This window comes from Gymnoscopelus microlampas, assembly GCF_963454915.1.
Source record: "Gymnoscopelus microlampas genome assembly, chromosome: 10".
Taxonomy (NCBI): Eukaryota; Metazoa; Chordata; class Actinopteri; order Myctophiformes; family Myctophidae; genus Gymnoscopelus; species Gymnoscopelus microlampas.
In genome coordinates this window covers 29,862,103-29,883,410 of record NC_139947.1, presented here as the reverse complement: position 1 = coordinate 29,883,410, position 21,308 = coordinate 29,862,103, and the positions used below count along the sequence as shown (strand labels likewise).

At 39.4% G+C, this 21,308-nt stretch overlaps 2 protein-coding genes across 2 annotated transcripts; one reads left to right on the top strand and one right to left on the bottom strand.

Moving 5' to 3' along the window:
- Positions 1 to 2,152: 2,152 nt before the first annotated feature.
- errfi1b (ERBB receptor feedback inhibitor 1b) lies at positions 2,153 to 5,666 on the top strand. Its single transcript, XM_084068557.1, has 2 exons — positions 2,153 to 2,229; positions 3,106 to 5,666. Exons 1-2 carry the CDS (start codon positions 2,175 to 2,177, stop codon positions 4,236 to 4,238), a joined length of 1,188 nt encoding a protein of 395 aa, XP_083924683.1. The 5' UTR covers positions 2,153 to 2,174; the 3' UTR covers positions 4,239 to 5,666.
- Positions 5,667 to 5,798: 132 nt separating this feature from the next.
- On the bottom strand, positions 5,799 to 20,477 carry emc1 (ER membrane protein complex subunit 1). Its single transcript, XM_084068556.1, has 22 exons — positions 20,341 to 20,477; positions 19,676 to 19,803; positions 19,365 to 19,430; positions 19,183 to 19,276; positions 18,967 to 19,095; positions 17,908 to 18,034; positions 17,294 to 17,443; positions 16,581 to 16,748; positions 16,162 to 16,233; positions 15,923 to 16,021; positions 15,694 to 15,790; positions 15,167 to 15,283; positions 13,601 to 13,800; positions 12,938 to 13,087; positions 12,507 to 12,668; positions 11,423 to 11,542; positions 10,211 to 10,348; positions 9,780 to 9,953; positions 8,470 to 8,680; positions 8,050 to 8,134; positions 7,818 to 7,947; positions 5,799 to 7,544 (listed from the first exon to the last, which is right to left on the bottom strand). The coding sequence occupies exons 1-22, from the start codon at positions 20,430 to 20,432 to the stop codon at positions 7,365 to 7,367; spliced, it is 2,889 nt and encodes a 962-aa protein (XP_083924682.1). The 5' UTR covers positions 20,433 to 20,477; the 3' UTR covers positions 5,799 to 7,364.
- Positions 20,478 to 21,308: the final 831 nt, after the last annotated feature.

The following is a 21,308-nucleotide window of genomic DNA, read 5'->3' as shown; positions in this document are numbered from 1 at the left end:
ATGCATGCTCTGCGTATTTGTGGCCCACATTGAGTGTACAGCTAAGCCCCATGTATTAGTTAGTGAAACAATACAAGATCAGATTGTGACTGCAAAGGAGTGGATGGGTTGAATGATTGCACTTATAATTGAGTCCCCCAGCCCAGCGTCCCTCGCAATGGGGGTGGAGGTTTCCAGAAATGAAATCTGCAGCGCTTCATTGTTCCGTGCATTTTTAAAGCTATTACTGGCCTTTTAACGAAGCAGTCATTAGAGGGGAAGCGCCACACTTAATTAGGCTACCTTTATTAATAGACTGTGTAGGCCTTAGTTTCCAGGCAAGTTTGGCCAATCCAATGCAAAGTATCCAAATTAGAATAGGATTTTTCCTTACGCCTACCCTAGTGTGAGACACCATATCCATATAATTGTCATATGACATCTGTTTTCTATTATTTATTTATTTTTACTATTTTTTGTCTTCATTACTGATGAAATATTCAGATGACAGGAGGATGACCCAGTAATTACAACAGCAGCCAGTAACCAAAAAGTCACAGATTGAAGCCCGTGTGAAAGCTATATGTGTTCATCCATGTATTATGTGTTCTTCCATTTAGCTAGGCTATTCTGTACAATTGATTTAGGCTACCACTGATCTATAATCAATAGGATTTTCAAGACATAATCAGAAGCAAAAACAATTTAATTTGTGAAGTCTTTGGACATATCACATATAGATATACAGTATGCGAGTGGAGTCCGTCATTGTACCATCAGAGAAACATTGCACAATTACCCTGTTCAAATGGCAGATAGTGCTTCCACACTGTGGGCGCATATAGCATTAATTACTACAGAGGATGCCTGGCACAGCTACAAAAAGGAGGGAGGGATGAAAGGAGTGCTCTGGCCTTCCCACTTCTGACCCTGAGGTTGCTTAATACCCCATTCATCAGACAAATGGCTTTAAGTTGGAACTACAAAAGAGAGCACACACACAGCTTTTAGTTAGCCAAGCTACAGTATGCTGCCCTCTAAAACCATAGAGCAAGAATCATTTGAGTAGTGAAACTCCACTTTTACTTCAAAATGTATCTCTTGTCCCGCCAAAGTGTTATCAGTAAAGAAAGGGTTAGTGTATTGTTTATCAGCATGTATGAAAATAATACTTGAAGAATATGTTGGATACACAATAAAATCATTTTTATTTTTAAAATTGCTCCACTTTACTGTGGAGCAAGTCCAAGTCCTAGTTGTGGTATTTAACTTTTTTTAATTACACATAAAATAATTCTTGATGTTGGCCTTTGTAAGCCTACTATGGAGGCTGGAATGTTACTGGGGGTTTGTGTTGTATACCTAATGTATGTCTAATGTCTGTGGTATGTAGTAGTTTCAACGCAATTTAACATGCCTGGCATTTTATCAATAAATATTGTATATTGTTCATATTTATTATTTATACTTTTTTCTTATCCTCTATTCTCCCTGCAGCTTGCAAGTCATCACAATGAAGGTATAACTTTAACTGAGCTGACTGTAATGGGATATTTGACCAGCACGTCACAGATCCTCATGACTTTTAACAATACAAGCTCCAGATCTGTTACAACATGGATGGGAGCCTCTCTAACTACTGGGGACAGCATGACATGAGCAGGTAAGCAAACGCCATACTAAAATAAAAATGTACAAGAAATGTACATCACTTTAGCAGATATGATAGTACAGCTGTGACTCTAGCAACAACAGCAAAAGTTTCATGATAAGAAACATGTAATTATTGTACTTTTCTGGTTTTGGGACCAGGATACCTATACTTCTCTGAGTTTCATATGCATTGGCACAAAAAGTGAGTGATTGGGAGTTGTGACGAATCAAAGGGTCCAAAGCTGCTGAGAGCTTGGATGATCAATGTTTTTTGCTTTGTTTAGGTAGCTGAATTGTCATCTTGTTACATGGTTTGGCGTTTTTAGCATTTCTGATAACAAAGGTGCCCAAGGGAAGAATAAACTAAATACTAATTCTCAGGAGCCCAAAGCACAATGGCCATTTAATGCATTATGTCATGCTTGTTATTTCACAACTTACTTGTGACAGATTATGTACAGGAATCATTTACATACAGCCCTGTATGGATTTCTCAATCTTTCTTGTTGTTTTTCAGCTTGTGCTTTGGCCTGGGTAATGATATGGAACACAATCGGACAAGGTTTCAGCAACAGCAAGTGTCCAAGGAATTTGAAAGTGAGTAAACTAAACATACTTGTCTTTTAAGGCCATTAGATGTAGAATTGAAATTCTAATAGACCTTGCTCGTAGATAGATGTAATTTGAAGTCGCCAAGACGGTAGTGACCAAATTTAATGGTTGGCTTCAACAACCTGTTACTGATAATTGTTGACATCAGAATTTTGATAACTTAAAATACAGCATACCAGGTGATTAAAACACAGTACAGTACTGTGTGGTCAAAGAAATAAAAAAAAATAGCGTTTGCAACAACAGTTTGATAATTTAAAATGCAAGTAACATATGAATTAAATAATGAAAAAACTGTTGAACAAAAGAAAAAATATGTTTCCATCAATGGCAATTTATCTTTATGCAAGTGTAGTAAGGTTGCCCTTTAGCGGAGGTTGGTAAAAGACAACTCAGAAGCACAGGAAGGAAGGCAGGAAGAGAGACTATCACTGTCTGGTCACCAGCTGTTCTTGAGGTTGGATATTTTTCCGGAACCTAAGCAGAAGGTTACAGGAAGCTTTTATTGAGATTGGCGTTTGTCTTTCTGATAAAAAAATGATTATTCTCACTGCAATCAGAGTGTTGTGACTGATGTTTGACAAAGGGGGTGATAGGTTAAGCGGCTGTTTTAACTGCAAGTGGCTATATGCCCTCATTTCCTGCATGTTGAGTAAAACAGAAGGGGTTTCTTCTCACTTTAAGTTTGTTTCTGAGTGTTGCTTCTACTGAAGAAAAAACTAAACTAAACAAAAAATCCTAGTTACCTCTTTGTGATAGCAGAGCTTTCCAAATACAAAACACTTTAAGCTTTACAAGTAAAGCTGCAATTCAGGATTTGCATCTTTGATGCATAATAATAATAGTTCTTCCCTTCTCCAGTCAAGTTCCCCTTCACAGAGTCTTCAATCTACGTGGAACATTCAACGCCACATCATAACTTGCAACGGCCCCACGAGGAAGACCAAGTAGTTCCTTCATTCCAGAGACTGACGGTGCTCGAGGGCCAACACCGAGATCCCAAGCCCCTTCCGCCTCTTCCTGACCCTGAGGAGCTAATGTCAGACGAGGCAGCTGATAGCGAGGTGGAGTTTTTCACCAGTGACCGCCGCCGCCTTCTGCCTAAAGGCTACTCCAAGGTCCCTTGCTATGGAGCCCCCACTCGGAGCAGCTTTAGGGAGTTCGGCCAGGTTAACTATGGTCAGATTAACTATGCCTACCAGGAAAGCTCCTCAGCGAGTAGTGGTGGTGGGGCTGACTGTAAAGCTCATTTTTGGGCTAGCACAGATGATTCGTCAGCAGCCAGGGGCAGTGTGGCTGACTCTGGGACAAGTGTAGGAGTTAATAGCTGGACAACAGGTGGGGTTAATTACAGAAGCCAAGGGCAGCAATGCCAGAACGAACATGACAATGAGGAAATGATGACAGCAGTCAGAGAAATCACCTGCGGCAAACTGCCTGACTGTCTGCAGCCTTCCAGACGCCGTTTCTCCTATTCAGGCCCTACACCCCACCATCACCCTCAGAGCCTCTCCACACCTTGTGCCACTGATAAGCCTGAAGTCCCCCCTCGTATCCCCATTCGCCCAAAGCCTTCCACTTTATCAAAGACTATCGCGGATGAATGGTCTCTTAGCAACGAGGAAGACAAGCCTCCAAAAATTCCTCCAAGGGTTCCATTGGTTCCAGTCTGCCCTCCACGCTCCCCAAGTCCCAAGAGTCTTCCCCTTTATGTGAATGGTGTGATGCCTGCTACACAAAGTTTTGCCCCTAACCCAAAATACGTTAGCAAAGCCCAGCAGAGACAGCAAAGTGAAAGGGCGCCCCCTGCAGACCAGTGTTCTCCCTGCATCATTCCCATCATGAAGGACGGTAGGCAAGCCAGCACCACACACTATTTCCTCCTCCCAGGCCGACCAGCCTACATGGGCAGATTAGAAAGGCTCCTCAGTGAACCAGACAGGAAGGACAACACCGGTATGTGCAGCACAGAGTGGAGTTGCCAGAACAGATAGAAGCCTCTCGTGTCCTCCTCGCTGTGTCTGAAAACTATAAAGCCTGATACTTTATATGCTTCAGCGATAAAGTGTTTTGCAGAGCAACAAATGACACAGCACTTTGTTGTTGAAACATATATCTTTAAGCATCTATATAATCCTAAACGTAAATAATATCCCTTCTAACAATGCTGTGCAGTGGAGCCTACACTGTGAAAACAAATCCAACATGCTACCTGATAATTACAATGTACTACATTAAAAACTATGCTTAAGCATAAATATTGACAATATTTTTTGACATTTGTCAAACGGCATTGTGGTTAATTTTTTTATTTTTTTACTCCTGTGAGTATTAGTATTTTAGCCATGTCAACTGTCGCAACCTCAGTAACAGGCTAACATCCTCGTTGATACAGTATACTGGTGTTGGCATGTTCCTTCTTGTACACTGAAACCTACTCAACATCAACAGCTTGGCCGATCAGTTTTGAAACAGTGAGTGACCATTTCAGTCCATGCAGCTCTGTCTCTGTCTCAACACACACCTTTTATGAATGGTTAAGTCTGTTTCACTAAAACGAAAGAAAAAAAGTTAAAGTGATCACAATTGTTATATGACTGATGAGTTGTTTAACAGAATAGTATACATTTTTATGGTATTAGTTTTACAAACATGACAAATAGTTGGCTGTAGGTACAAGCTGGGCTTGTACACAACTAATCTTCTCACATATATTTTTCTGTTGAACATATGCCTGACTGACTTTTTTTTACCTTAAACTATTGAATTAGGAATAATGATCTTAAAAATATTTTAATGTCACTTCAATTGATTTGAAAGAAATCTGTATTTTTTAACTATTAAGAATCTGGTTTATATATATAAACACACACTTCTTATGTATTGTGATACCCAGTAGACTTACATTTTCATTTACATAGACTGAAACAGTTCTAATAGTTTGATTAGTCACTCAATTTGGCTTGTGAATATTGTGGGACTTAATGACTGACATGATTTCATTTGATTAATCTCACTTTGTATTTTCTTATCTTTCCCTGAACAAGCCTTTTTGGTGGTTCCATTTTTGAGCAAGTGTGTTGAAAAACATTTCCACGAAAGGAAAATTAAGAATCAAGTATTGAGAAGTACGTGCCATAATCTATTTTAAGTATCCAAACATATGGGTTATTTACTAGCTGTGATGAAGAATCGACTCATGTATATAAAAGTATTTATGTTCATGTAAAGGCCGCATTACATTTATACAGATGTGCAGACCCGAGTTTACAAAGTTCGTTACATTGACGGGTTTTCACTCTCTTGAAGGATTATTGACTTGGTAAAAACGAACTATAATTCATAATGTCAAGTGTTCATTGTGTCAGAAAGGCTTGTGAAATAGTGTATTTTTAATCTATTTATAGAAATAAATAACTTATTCATGTTTTCAAAAAAGGTTTACTGTCTTTAATTTATCTTTCTATACAACTGCCTGCATTACAACCTACCTCTCTTAAAAAAAGATGAATGCTATAAAAAGTGTCTCTTAAAGGATAGAAAAATACAAAAGCTGGAGTTCTGAAGCCACAGATTTTAATGGGGTACCAGAGCAGCAGACACAAATGACTTAAAAACTAGAGCTGTTTTTTTCCCACGAGGGTTTAATTCCAAAATCATCTGTTTTAGAAAGATGCAAGCTGCCTAAAATGTAAAGGTAACTTGGCGTAATTTCAAAACCATAGCTTCACATGACTACACAGTAAAATCATCAGTATTAATTTAACCCTGAAATGTAACTCTCAAATGGACCAGCAGGTTTTTGTACACTCTGTTACGAATGGATAAACTCAACACTGAGGATTTTACTGTGAACTGATTGTATGGAAAATATACTTCAATTACAGACAGACTATGATTGACAAAGGTGGGCTTGTTTACCTTTCTTCAAATGGGTCATTACATTTTAGAATGCAATTCTGCACATACACACATCACAGGTTTTTTTCCATGGTCAACAGCTAATGTCATTAATAACAGCATGCCTGAAACATTGGTGGGACAGTCGTCAGCTATGCTCATTTATCAAATATTCGGACAATAAAAAAGCTTATGCGCGTTTCTTAATCATCAAACCTAGTGGCATCGTGGCTTCCTAGAGGCTCAATAGGTTAAGGTGCACACCATGCAACATTATAAGTTTAAATGCAGCTTACAACCTTAGTTGCATGCCACCTCCGTTCTCTTCCCATCCTTCTTTCCTGTCAAACTCCAGTGTTACCGTTTAATAAATCAGAAATTCTCTATATCTCAGTGTAATTGCATCAGGGTGTCTTGTAATTTAATTAAATTATCTAATTTTACTATGTACAAAAATCTATTAAAACACAAAATGTCACACCCCAAAAATATTATTCTAACTATAACTTGTCCTTGAAAAATAAGTTATAAACAAATACACATACAAAAAAACAACCCTCCCACCCCCCAAGGTTCCAAAAAGTTCTCATCGTACTTAAGATTTGTTCTACAGCAGTGATCCTCAACTCCATTCTTCGGGTCCCCTGGTACTGCTGCTTTTCCATCCTACCAGGTCTAACTAGTACTTGAATAGGGTGCGGTCACACTTGTGAGTCCCTTTAACTTCCATTCTACACAAGCAAAGGGGTCCCTATTCAGGACATGTCATAATAGTCCTATAACATTAAGATAAAATAGTCCGTCTACATCTACAAGCTCACAACGCATCGCAACGGGTTGTGAGCTTGTAAAGTAGATTTTTGGCAAAGAGATTTGGTGTAAAGGGAAAAGGGGACCAAATTTATAACCCTTGGGTACCCCGGTCAACAAAGTATATAGGGTTTAAGTGGTTAATACTTAGTTGCACGCAGGTGTAAGTATAACTCAAGCTTTAGACAGCTATTATTACAAGGACACCGGGTGAATAAAATGAATGTCCTGGTAGGATAGAAATTAAGCAACTGTACCAGGGGTGGGGTTGGGAACCACTGGTCTACAGCAACAATGATGAGTTCAGCCTCTGTTTGCTTCATCTTCACAGAGTGAGGCCATTCATGCATTCACATTAGCAGAATCATCAAGATGTTGGGATTTCTCCAGCTACTGTACTTTACTCTATTTTACCGCCAGGCCCGGTTGAGCAATTTAACTTCCGCTAGGCGTTTGCTGATCATGGTGGCAAAGAAAAGGGCGAAGAGGACGCTACTGATCAGCATGTAGTCATAGTCGTCCTTCAGCACGTCAAACTGTTTGGACGGGTAGACGCGGGTTTGATAGATGTCCAGACCATACGCCACAACCTGGAGGGGGGAAGGGGCAATTGTTGGATTTTAGCTTTGATCAAGAGAAGTACAATCTAGTAAATGGAATTTACAGGGTAAAAAGTCATTGTGTAGACTAGATGAAGAAATAAATACATGGTTTGTGTGGGACTCCGTTATAAATACATAATTTAGGCCTTCACTCGGTACATGAGTCAAAAGAAAAAGAGGACATCACAGCTGGGCCTTCCAACCATTTTGGTTGACAAAACTCAGAAATAAGGAACCTGTTGAACAGCCAGCATATCTCACCAGACAAGTGGACTCCAGGCCAGAGGGGGCAGTGTAAATTCCACGTACTCTTGACACAGTCTGATTGTAATTTATAAACCACTCGGTGCGGATTGGCATCTCTGGAGCATACGGTATCAGATTCTCTTCACTGCAGATTGAACAAATGGGTATGTTGGATATTAGACAAATTAAGAGTGGGTAAAAAACTGTGAAATGAATGGTTTACATTGAAGTTAACTGAAATACCAACCGGCTTTGCTCAGAGATGATCTCTGGCCTCCGTGGGTCAAGGAACATCTTGGGTAAGGACAAAATTGCCCCTGAAGGTAGGCCAACTATGAGAGAAACAAAGTTGTGAGGATTGCTGAAAATACATTTATGGTTTATGAAACAGGGCGGACTGCTGTTCTCACACGCATTTCATGAATTTAATCTATAAGATGAAAAAACAACAAAAAGGCAAGATCCAAGACAGTCACATACTGTATCTAGTCATAGAGTAAAACACCCGATTTATACTTGATTACATGCCGGTGTCGCACAATGAGAATAGCAGATCTACAAGTGCTGCAACGTCGTGCGAGTTCATAGATCGGCTATTTTCGTGGCACGACACCTGTGTGCAACTAAGTATAACTCAGGCTTGAGGTTTGATCGACCTGATACTTACTGAGCAAGTGGCGACTGGTAATGCCTTTCTCAGTGAGGGTGGCCTCCAAAGTAGAAATAGAGGACGGGAAGATGTAAGACTGCTGGAGAACCTGAGGGAGGTGGGGTCGGTCGAGCGAGCTGAACACAGTGCTGTTGTAGAGCTCCATTCCTTCGTAGAGTTCGATTACAGAGAACTCGTTCCTCCGTGACTTGGTGCTCCAGTATTCATACTGTCACATCAAACAGAGAAAAATGGTTGGGAGCCACAAATACATTAGTTATGGGGATATTATATTTTGTTTTTGTATCAATTGCTGCACATTACCAGGATGTGCAAAATTACTTTTTAACACATCATCTAAAAGGTAATCCGAGTTATATCTTTTCTAGAAATATGGGTATTTCCCGGAACACACAATATTCCGGGCAATGACTTTGTCCCTTTTTCGAAGTTAGTCTATTCTATTCTCATTTACTGGCAGACTTGTTAATAGCTGACATGTTAAATGCCCAGTTATGGGTGATTTCCACACACAAGTTATTTTTGTCATGTTTGCAATAATCTTACTTTGGTCCTTATTTTAAATGAGACATTAATATTTTTTTGATAAAACTGCTTATTGGTTTCTTAATACAATTCAATTCATATTCCCATTCACTTGCTACAGAACATAGCCGGAACAACTGAAGACGCCCACTCCACAGCAACAGCAGCTATTTTTAACATCTTCCAGTGATTGTTAACTTGTTCAGGCAAACACATAAAACCTTCTTCCTTCATTCAGCCAGCAACAGTTAGCGTTTCAGCCTCACCCCTATGACCCCATACATGATGTGATGACATATTTATTCCTGGTATCTGTCATTTTTTCTCTTGTCAAGCAGTTGGAATTTTGGATTATTGTAATCTTATCTTAATCTAGGGCGGCCGCGGCTGTAGTTTTTATCGGGCAGAACGGGTGTCTGGTAATTAGACAATCACCAGTTCACCTCCCTGTCACGGTCTATGCGTCGAAGTGTCCCTGAGCAAGACAATTAACTCCCCCTCGCACTTATCATTACCATCTGAGTAGCCATTAATTGCGTGAAGCTGAATTTCCACTATACAGATGGATAGAATACAAAAATTCTATCCATCTATCTATCATAAGCTATCCAAAATCCAGAAATAAAAATAATCCAAATCTCTTTAATAATTGAATAGTGCAGTCCATGTAAACATAGTCATTGATACATCATCATCATTATCAGTGTGACAGGTTTTATGAGCCCTAATCCATACCATAACCCCACCTCATGGGACAGGGAGATGTTGTGAATACTACTCACCACCACCCAGTTTTCAGAGTGCACCAAATGCACCGGTCCTTTGGTCTTTCTCTGAACAGCCTCATGGATAATCCGTCCAGTCACACCATCAATCAGGAGGATTCCCACAAAACTACGCTCCGGGTGCATGTCTGTGCTTTCCGTCACCACAGCCAGTAGGTTGGGGTTCAAGTACTATGAGAATGCAAAGTTACATAATGGTTATAAGTTCCATCGTCAGCATTATTTCTTAAAGGAAGTTCTGTTCAGTACAAATCCAATCATAAAATCGTACAATCAATCAGCATACATTTTGTTGCTTATTCTATTCTCACACAGTTTGGCTGGGTTGATCATTTCCCTCTAGGTTAAAAAAAATACCTAAAAAAAAGTATGTAAAAAAATCTATCTAGCATGTTATTATTTAAACTACATTATATTAGTAGAAATACCTTATAGAGGACACTGCGGTCTCCCATCACTCTGCCCTGAGAATGCACATGCTCATTGGGCCTCTTCCCCTTGACAGTAACGATCTTCTGCACCTCAATTGGGATGAACACCTCCCAGATGAGCTCAGTAGACAGGTCCTAAAGACACAGTTGTTAACAAATGAGTTAATCCATTCAATCCGGGAACGCATCTGTGTCATGTTAGATTTTAGCTGTAACCATTATTTTATACTTTTGGCTATTCAAAAATAGCAGATATACAAGCTCATAGCTTGTAGATCTGCCATTTTTGAAAAATCTTTAACATTTGTGCAAATCTTTGAATACATATATTTTTTAAACAGTTTTGAACACAAATCTTTGCTTCTGGGGGTCCCTGGAACAAAATATTTTGAGATGGGGGTCCGCAGCCAAATACATATCATTTTGGGTGGTCCTTGACATGATACAAGTTTGAGAACCACTGATATATATATATAGCAACATACGTTTAAAAAGAAACTATTAGGATTTAGAAGACATTTGTAGAATCCCCAGAAGCAAAGATTTGAGTTAAAAATGCTTGTGGCCACGCTATGAGCTTGTATATCTGATATTTTTGAATAGTCAAAGTATAAAATAATGGTTATAGCTAAAATCTAAAATGACACAGATGTGTTCCCGGATTTGTGGGATTGGTTAATCAACATTATATGTTGTCAACAAACAGATACTATTCTGGGGGAAAGAAAGCACACCTCATACAAAAACAAAAATATGATTCTCTGCAGATTCTAGGGGTCATTGTGGATGGGCATTTGCTCTTTATTAAGATTAATTAAGATGTGTAAGGCATTTCTTATTTATTGGGATAGGACCAGTAAGAGTGGCAGGAATAGGAGAATCAAACGCAGGACATTGTGGTAATGTGGTCGATGACACCAGGGAACCTCTGCATTTCCCCCACTAGAATGAAATGATGCGTTATTGACTTCCTCTTAAAATCAAATACTGTAAGCATCTCCAGGGGCCTGAAGTGTAAGGAATGTTTTGAGGGCGTTTGTTTTTTTAAGCCAGCAATTCCATATTCGAACAAATAAAGTATTCAAAGCAATCAATGAACAGAAACAATCCACAATTTTGTTAAAAATACTCTGCATAATGAGAATTTGGCAGATAGTGAGTTAGTCACATCAACCTCGAAACAAAACGGAGCAATAAAATTGTACTTGCCGTGCGTAGCCTGTAGCCTGAAAGCCTTCCCTGACTATCGTCAACAAGGTAAAAGAATATGGAGGTGGACATTTCTTGGAGCTGCTGTAGTACATTCTTTGTAGAGGGAAAAGCAGACACCTAGGGCAAGAGAGGAAAAATATTAATAATAAAATATGTACTTCTCAGAAGACAGTCAGTGAAAGCATATCCCTGGGTGGTCAACTGAAGGCAGAAGACGGTATAGTACACTTTATGGGGTACAAAAGAAATCTCTCTTGTAACTAAGATAGTAACACAGCCTTATGTGCAGAAATGCACTGTCATGCATTGTCCTACAGTACAGACATATATAGACTATATAGAGTATCTGAACTGCTGAGCAGGCAAACCCAACCCACAAAGGTCCTCCCTCGGTGGCCGCCCCCTCCCTCTGGAACTCAGTCCCAGCTAACATCAAAGATGCCCCCAACCTCGCCATGTTTAAAACCACACCCGAAACCCACCTTTTCAGACTTGCATTCCCTACCTAATCACCTCTTTTTACCTTTACTTCTAATTAACGGTTATTAAACATTATACATATACTGTACACAGGTATATATAATTTTTTTTTTTATGAACACGTAGACCAACGCCAATACAGTTTTTTCACATACCCAACACAAAATGAAAAATGCATGTACTCAGAATAGTAGGCTCCTTAATAATAATAATTAGGCTAATAATTTAGGCTCCTTAATAATAATCGTGTCCCCATCCATGTGTAATGGATCGCTTGGACACACGGGTGCTTTCAGTGATGAGCATGCTGCTTGTGCTGCTGTTGTATTTGAGAACAATTTCGCAAAGTTTACATGCATCTTTGTCATCGTCTTTCTTTGTGAAATGGTCCCTACCGGAGCTACATATTGTGCATTTCATTTTCACTCTAGCTCCTGATCTCTCTCTGAACTAAGAACCTCCCGGTGGCGCAAATGCATAGTATAATGCAAATTAAGTAATAAGCATTGGCATTTGGCATCTGTCATTTGTGGACCTCTGATAGACATGCACATGAACCTTGATTAACACGAAATATGACTGTTGGTAGTTTGCCACTAACCTTGTACTGGTCATCAACCAGAAGCAACACTTTAGCATAGTCCTGATCAATGAGCGGCAGCAGGAGTGACTGAAGAATAGGTTGAGCCAGAGTGGGTGGGGTGATGTGACTCTTCTTTCCAAAGATGGGATTAAACACATGCAGGGTAGCTAGGCCTGTGTCCTGGACCAAGACAAGGGCAAAAGTAATGAGCAACATGTCAGAATAATTATATAGGATGTCAGGAATGCAATTAACTCCACTTCCTCGGCCATAAGTGGTACACTGTGTCCACAAAGTAGCACTTATCTTAACAAAGTTACAATGGGTAAGGGTACTTGTGCTATGCCAATGCATTCTCTCTCAACTGCTGTTAACTGAAAAGAGAGCAAATGTTCTGTTGATATTAAAAAAAAAGTAATAAGACACACATCCCTACTTTAATATTTCACCTTGTCTTTGATGAGCAGTGTACACTGAGGTGGATGAGGGAAGTGGGCTGTCGTTCGCTGCACCATCAGCTTGAAGGCTGCATTCGACGGAACGCTTTCTAGATAGTGCTTCCATACAATTGTGCCGGTCTTGCTGTCAATCCCAAAGAGCTTAACACACAAAATTCAAAATAATTAATATTATGGAACAGACTTGCAAAATGTATATTATATTTTAACTGAGACATAGCTTTAATGAAGTCTATTAGAAACCACTTATCCTCCAGGCATCCAGACTGCACCGAGTGCATTTTCGATGAATTGAGTATAAAGGACCCTAATGGAAACAAGCCATAGTGCTTTCTTGGGTTTAAAATCCTCTTAACGGACCTTGTATTGAACTGTACTTCCCTGTGCACCAGTGCACTTTAAAATTTGTAGGCCAAGTGTGTCTATGTATGGGGTGCACCTAAATAATATGCTGGTGCACCTCTATGAAAAGGTTAGGAGCACCAGTGCAACATACTAGTACTTTCTTTAGCCTGCTTATGGTAATATGAATAATACTACACTTTGGTACTAATACTATTAATTAGTAGCTGTACCAAGTACAATTAGAAAACCCCTACACGGCTTTCAGATGACTGAAACATCTTTAGGGTCAGGTGTTTGTTTGCATCATACCTTGCCAGAAGCGGTGACCATAACCATCATCTTCTGCAAGTTGAACTCATCTCTGGAAAGGGTCTCGATGGACACTTCATTTTTGACCTGGCTGCGGGGTTTCCGTGCATCATAGAACAGTTTCCACAGCTGGCCGATCCATGACTGGAGCAGAATGAGCTGCGAGGAAAGCCTCTTCAGCACCATGGACATCAAACCATCTATTATACATAATTAAAGAAAGGGGGTAATATTGTATGTGAACATCAGTGGATATCTTTCATTTAAAAGAAGGAGAGATGGCAGTCTATTCTCCTTTTTTCTTTTATAAAAGGCAGACACAGAATGAAAACGAGGAAGGATAGACAGTGGAGAGGAGGCACATGTGGGTTTCAATCCTATGTCAGCTTAGGGTGTGTGTGAGAGACTGGATGTCTTTTATGCACTTAACCAGCAAAAATTACAATACATCACAGGATTTTCATTCCTATTTTAGAATTTTGCAGTTGACAATTCTCACAGTAATGTAACATTTACAGTGCACTCTGGAAATACTGGAATTCCAGTCCTCAGTGCAGATAAAATGATCCATACTCTACACGCAACGTCCCAAAACAACAAAGTCTACTGAGCTTCTTTATCCATGGGTCAACATTTAACAAGGATGCCAATCGTGCTATTGGTGTAAACAGTGAGAATAAAAGAAGATAAAAGCTTGCAAATTGGCCAGTTTATCACTGATAAAATTGATAGAGCAGTGCCAGAATCAACTAAACAGAACTAAGAATACAGAAGAGAATAAAGGTAGAGTTTTAAAATGATCTGAAAACAATAAAAGCTAAATCAAGACAGAGAAGCTGCGATTGACAGAAACTATGATAGTGATTGGATGAAAAGTTATGAATAGAACAATTCATTGTGGTCTGATTTTATGAAATGAGCAACAGTGGAGTGTTTCAGCAAGAGGCTGAAGCATGGCCTGCTGGTAGGGAGGTGTGGTTTCCTTAGTTTGTACCCTTGTACGACAGCGATCAGGGAGCACAGCAGAGGTATTAATGAACAGAGAGAATATGGAGAGAGTGAATCAGTGGGACTTTAAAGATCTATAATATCAGACGCATGCCAACATGAAGAGCAGAGAAGCTTGTTACCTTGAATAGCTGAATCCGAGAGCAGCAGTTAAATAAAAAAAAAAGAAGAGGAAAGTGAAGCTAGCATTATATGAACAATTCATGAACCAAATTAACATTGCCGAGGCACACTTTGCCAGCTGACCTTTTGGAATTTACCAATAAAAATGCCTTAAAATAATTTGAGTCAATAAAGTGCATTGTACTGCTATTTGAAAGTAACAGTAAAAGCTATGATTAAGATTGGAATTGGAGAGAAGATTCAATTCCCTATAATTAAGCTTGCAAAGACCCAAAATTTACCTAATTTTTATAAAATGTTCAAATACTGATCGGAGCAATAAAGATTTTTGCAGCTGTACTTCCAGGCTTGTGTGTATTTTAGTGGAAATACATAAAAGCAAGAGTATTCATGCAATATATGAAATAAATAATTATCAAACAATAGTAGTTTTACCAGCTTTTTTGCCAAACTCTCCCTCTAGCTCTGCCTGGGCCCCTGTGAGAGGCAGATCCACCATTTCCATTGTTACCACATCTGATAGGGCCTCTTCTCTTGTCCACATTACACGACCTAGGAAAAAACAACACTCATTAAAGCTGCACTATGTAACTTTCCTCTTCTACCCCGGATTTGAACCTTGTGCAAGTCCTGACATTTTTACCATCGAGCTGATAGAGCCTGCCTGCTTGCTCAGGGGATACATTTAATCTTGAACATCAGGTCAAAATTCATGTCAGGTCCTGTGTCTAAGTGAGACATGATCTTTAACATGATCTAAACGTCTTAATAGAAGAGCAGGGAGACAAAAAACAACCACCCCGATTGTATAAGTTATATTGTATTAACATACCCTACCATACAGATTGGATTAAATTCAATTTAAAAGTAACATAGTGCCGCTTTAATATTGTAATACTTTTATATAGGATTTTCTTCAGTTTTTAACCCATCTTCATTATGGCATGAAACTGTAACCATACCTGGCTGTTGTATGAAAGTAAGTGTGTGGTCCTCAGTCTGCACCATAACCCTGTAGCCGACAGAGTCATCTTTCTTCAGAAACGCCTGTACGTACAGCTGAAAGACAGAGTGCAAAAGCATTGAAATGCGCTGTATCTTTTCAATTTTGTATATGTACAACAACATCAAGATTGGATCATTAATTGTCAAATATGCATCATCCTATTTGAGAAAAACATTTATCCTCACCTTCTCTGGTTTGCCACCATTGGGGTCCATGTTAAAGATGAGTGTTGTGTCAAGCAGTCTGCGACCAGAGTCTGCACTAAAGAGGTTCAGACTACAAGCCTAGGAAAACAAAACAACTGAACAAATTAATAAAACAGAAATAATTCATGTACCATTGAAAGGACGTAAAAATCCATGCATAAACAAATTAGCATTGGACTACCAAACAAATCTGAGTGTATGAATTTGAAGTAACTCACAGTTTGATTCTTGGGTGTCATGACAGCAGCAACGGTCTTCTCTCCAGCGGTCGCAAATGAAACCAGCAAAGCCTATGAATTGAAATAACCTTTTGATTATCAATAATAATTGCTCCATAAACATCTGTCTGAAAGGTAGCATGACCTATTAACATTTACCCCAGAATAAGTCACAGTAATAAATTAAATTACAGAAATTATTCTCATTTAGCATTAACTACACACCATAACACACTCTAGAGTCTAGTTTGATTTCCAGTTGAACACGCCAAGTTAAATTTCAATTTACATCTACAGTGCTTAAGAAATGAAGTCAATTAAATTTCAAATTCATTATTTAGAAAGACGTTTTCTTCAATCTGTACAGTATGTTTGCCTTAAGAATTAATTGTTGTGGCGAAGAAAAATTTGTTACTTACAGGCTTGAAATCCCTCAGTGTAACTATTTGACCGTAGTTAAGCTTCAGCAGCAGATGATGGTCTGGCCCGAGTTGGAGGAAGAACTCGGAATGGGGGGGTTGTGCTGGGTTGGGCTGAGTTGACACCAGTACTGGCTGGAAGCCTGGGGCAATGTCAAGCCCAAGTGACTAGCAAAAGAGATAAAGAGACTGCTTTGTAAGTTAAATGCATCACTCTGGTGCACTTTGAGAGCAAAATGACTAAGATAGACCTATGTATAACTTGATGACTGATCTCAGCACATAATTTAACATCTTGAAATGTTCATATTTTATGCTAACAATTTATGCTACCAGCTCATATCAGTGTCCTTGTGGTAAGAGTGTCCGCCCTGAAATTGGGAGGTCGGGATTCAATCCCCGGCCGAGTTATACCAAAGACTACAAAATGATATATATATTTTTTTAATTTATCGATTCATTATGAGACTATGGCGGGACAAATTAGACTATGGCGGACCACCACTGCAATTGTATTAACATCGTCTTATAATATCACCCTTGTGAGTGCATTATGCAAGTGTATTATCTATTAAGGACATTTTCATTACACTGCATTGGGAAAATAAGGTCATACAGAAGTAAAGTGTTACCAACAAATAACCCCAAAGAAATAAATGCAAGCCTTCAAGTAATTGTTGAATTGTTGCAAAGTGTTTGGTGTTGATGGGTACCTGTAAAGGGGTCTGGGTCATCTGTGACTCTGTTCTCACATCAAGCATGTACAAGGATGAAGTTGTAGTATCTACACACATCAGCACCCCCTGATCAACCATTGCACAACTGGCTTGTATGTTGGACAGCCATGGAGCTTCAACGGACACCTGAGGAGAACAGAAACACAAGTGATGTCAGATGTGGTAGTTTGAATGATCATCATCTTTTTAAGATGTGGTAGTTTGAATGACCATCTTCTTTTTAAGCCATTAAGACCAGAGGCAGATTCTGCAAATGCCTTCTAAGCCAGTAGTTCTCACACTGTCAAGATTTAAAAACAATATTATTAAAAAATAGCAGATGTACAAGCTTGCAGCGCGGCATGAAGTGACGCGCTGTGAGCTTGTATATCTCATTGTTTAATAGCCAACGCAAAACATTTGTATTTTGTTTATCAGTCACATAATCATATCACTTGATTTGTCTAGAAAATATATCCTTTTTAGGGGGTTTAAGTAAGCAATATTGGGTATATTTTAATTTAACTGGCGAGAACAGCTGCAGAAACTGATGTGCTGAAAGATCAAAAATTGCTAAAATAACCAAATTTCATCACTCTAATGTTTGTTACCTGCTTTGTAATCTCCCCATCGTCCACACTATAAGCCACGATAGCAAGGTGGGAATGGGGAACCACTCCCAGAGCATACACTTCCCCATCTCCACCCGAGTACACAGACTGGTACTGCACTGTATCACTGTAGGCAAAAAGACAAAGTACCATAGTTGATGTTTTTTTAATTTCATTTATCACACTACCCCACCTTTGAAGAGAGTGGTAAAACGCAGAGAGGGTGATAATTGTTATCAGCACTAGGGCTGATAACTGCTGCCATCAGCTTGATTGGTTGATTGAATACTTTATTAGCACGTTTTGGAAACAGCACAGCAGTAAAGTTACAAAAGCTATGCTAAAAGGATAACACAAAAAGCCCTGGTGGGCTTGTTTGCATTGTGGTCCTTGGTACTCAATTTATCAAGAAATATAATACATACAATACATATCAGCAACAACACTAAAAGCAATACTAGATATACAGTATTTACAGAAAGGGGGAGGGGGGTAGAAGATGACTCTCCTATGGAGCTTGCTGAGGGAGTGCGTTGTCTGATAAGATTATCAAAATCCAATTATAATTTGAGGACAGACATTTTTTAACCCTAACCCTTTTAAAAGTGGTAGAATGCATTTTCCGCATGCTTGAGCCGAATCTGGGGGGAACTAGGTCAGAGGAGCTCCCTCTAGTGTTGTGCCCATGGGTGTCTCTCACTCTAGAGATGTAGTTTGACAGGAACATGGACACTGATCCTCAGAGTATTTTTAAGTCAAAAACCAGGCCCATTGCAAGCTGCTGTACTTTGTCTTCCAGCTCTAGGGCTAATACGGCATTAGCTGACCAGTCAGCATAAGATGAAGTATTACTGCACACACTTGAATCGATAATCTCTGGCTATGACAAATGCCAGGGTGATAATCTACAACATTTAACAAACTATTTTAAAGATTGCATTTCATAAACATTACTAATGTTTTCTTCACAATCTAGATTAATTTATTTACCCAGGAATGCCAATTATAAACAAATTATTTACAATGATTGCCTAGTCAATAAAACAACTGGCCACTTACCTTTCTGGAAGATTCTCCATCCATTTCTGATGACCATTGGAAAGGTAATGCACAGAAATGGCTGCTTTCTTTAGAACAGCAACATATTTCACAGTGTCGTGCTGTCCGACAAAACAAGCCGACTGGAAACTGAGGAGTACAACAGAAATGAATTAGGTTATTATGTTAGGACACATTTAGTCCATTCTTGTGTAGACTAGTCAGTGTACTAATCACCTGCCAGAGTCAAGAACAATCTCCCAGTTCAAACCACCAATATTTACATCCCAGGAACGAAGCAGACGGCCATCACCCGCAACAAGTACAGCATCTAAAGGACAAAATGAGGTCATTAGGTTATCTCCTATTAATTAACAAACCTAACCTTCCATGAATGTTACTGTCACTTCAAAACACACCTTGTCCATGCAGCAGAAGAGAGTCAATGTTTCCCTCTGGCCCTACCATGTCCACATGTCTCCAGTCTGTAACAAACACAGTATGCATTGTCTATAAGGAGAAGTACATTTTGTCAACCACCCCCCCACCACCCCATCTTTATACAACTGGTCCTGTAGGAATTAGCCTGGTAAACCCCCCTCCCTCCGGAAATCTCATTTGCATTTGATTTCAGGAAGGAGGCTGTGAAACAAAATGTGTGTCGCTAGCTTCTTCCATTTGACGGAGTCAGGTTATGTAGGAATACCATCCCTGGTAACTTGATACTCACTGAGTTCTCCAGTCCTGGTATTAATTGAGGCAAAGACATTCTTCTCTGTGGCCAGAAGCACCTTTTTGGATGCTTGCATGTGCATATCAAAATGGGCAAAACGAACCTTGCCTACATATTGTTGCCTCCTGCAAAGAACAAGATATAGATGTTTGTAATAGATGTTTATAACCTATGATTAAGAACCTTGCGCCGCACAACACCTTCAAGCCCCTTCAGCGCCAAGACAATGGTCAAACTGTTCTCATGCTTAATTATATAATCCCCCCCCCCCTTGTTTATACCAAAAATAAATATTACTCTTATGTACCTACACAAGACGTAAGAATTGAGAACACCTTGAATAGGGTGGCCCCATCTGTGACCTCCCCCATCGCTGTGTCTTGATGGGGGAGGTCACAGATTTTAATTGAAATAGTGTTAACCTAGTTATTAAGGCTTAACCAAAGACACTCGGGAAGGTTGGGGTCCATGGGGAGGTTTACATTCAGCATTTCACAACATAACTGTAGAGATTTCACTCCAAAGCCGTGGCGGATAGATGTACCAAAAATAGTGTGTAGATGAGGAAGCCCTGGACAAGGCATTAGCGTTAGCATCTCAAAATTATAAAAACGCAGCTAAAATAACGTGGCATTTTTGAAAATTCAAAAGGTTTATCTTACCAGTCAAATTTCCCAACCTGATCTTCAAAGACAGCTGCGACGTAGCTGCAAAATAAAAGGAAAGTTAAACATATTATTAGCTTATTGGCCATTCTAAAGCAGCTATGGGGGTGCTCATGGGGGTGCTGAGCTCCGGCGGAAGGGGAAACGGGAAGTGGTCGGTGTTGCCAGGTTTTGTGAGAGAAATAAGCAACTAGGTCTATTAAACATATACATTAGCTATTTGCTCACAACGCGTCCCTGACTCCCTGGCATAAAATATTTTCACTTCAGATGGGGGTCCGCAGACAAATACATTTGGGGGTCCTTGACTTGGAAATATTTGTGAAAAGTGGTTTAAACAACATTTAGGAAGCAAGCCCAAAGCAACTACACTTTAGAAACGAGCCCAAAAAACAGCAACCCACAACTACCAATATTTATTTACAAGAAACTTTGCGGAAAAACAAGCCCAAAGTCGCTTATAATAAGCGGACATGGCAATGCTGGAAGTAGACTGGTTCATTTCCTTTCCTTGCACTGGTGCTGCCACCCACAGGCCAGGATGTCGTGTGCACAGGCCAAGCAAGTGAAGCAGCAGTTTAACCATGATTTCAACTTGAACTTGATGGAAAATAATATCGTACATGGACCACCATATCCTGGAAATCAGACCATTTAACCAATATGTTATTGTTTTTAAGCATCTTCTCCAATAAACCTCAAAACCGAGTCACACGTTCCGATGTTTTCTTATTCAAGGTCAAGTTTCTTTATTTTGTTATGTCTTGTGTAAACTAGCCTCGATCTCCAGGCTTTTATTGCTTAGTTTTGCAAAAAAATAAAATGTGTAAACTAAAATGTACTAGGGTAAATTAGTTATTATAATGCAAATATCTGTAGGGTCAACACCATAGACCAGTGGTTCCCAAACTTCTTAGCTCAAGACCCCAAATTTTACCCAAACTAGTGAAAATAGCAAATCTACA

What these genes read in the sequence shown, in the direction of transcription:
- emc1 (XM_084068556.1), bottom strand. Translation starts at nt 20,432, where the DNA reads ATGGCCAATAAGCTAATAATATGTTTAACTTTCCTTTTATTTTGCAGC. An exon ending in TGACCCAGACCCCTTTACAG is followed by an intron (nt 16,749 to 17,293) that starts GTACCCATCAAC and finishes CTCTTTTGCTAG; the next exon opens with TCACTTGGGCTTGACATTGC. An exon ending in AGAGTTTGGCAAAAAAGCTG is followed by an intron (nt 13,801 to 15,166) that starts GTAAAACTACTA and finishes TATGTATAATAG; the next exon opens with ATGGTTTGATGTCCATGGTG.
- errfi1b (XM_084068557.1), top strand. Translation starts at nt 2,175, where the DNA reads ATGGAACACAATCGGACAAGGTTTCAGCAACAGCAAGTGTCCAAGGAA. An exon ending in AGTGTCCAAGGAATTTGAAA is followed by an intron (nt 2,230 to 3,105) that starts GTGAGTAAACTA and finishes TCCCTTCTCCAG; the next exon opens with TCAAGTTCCCCTTCACAGAG.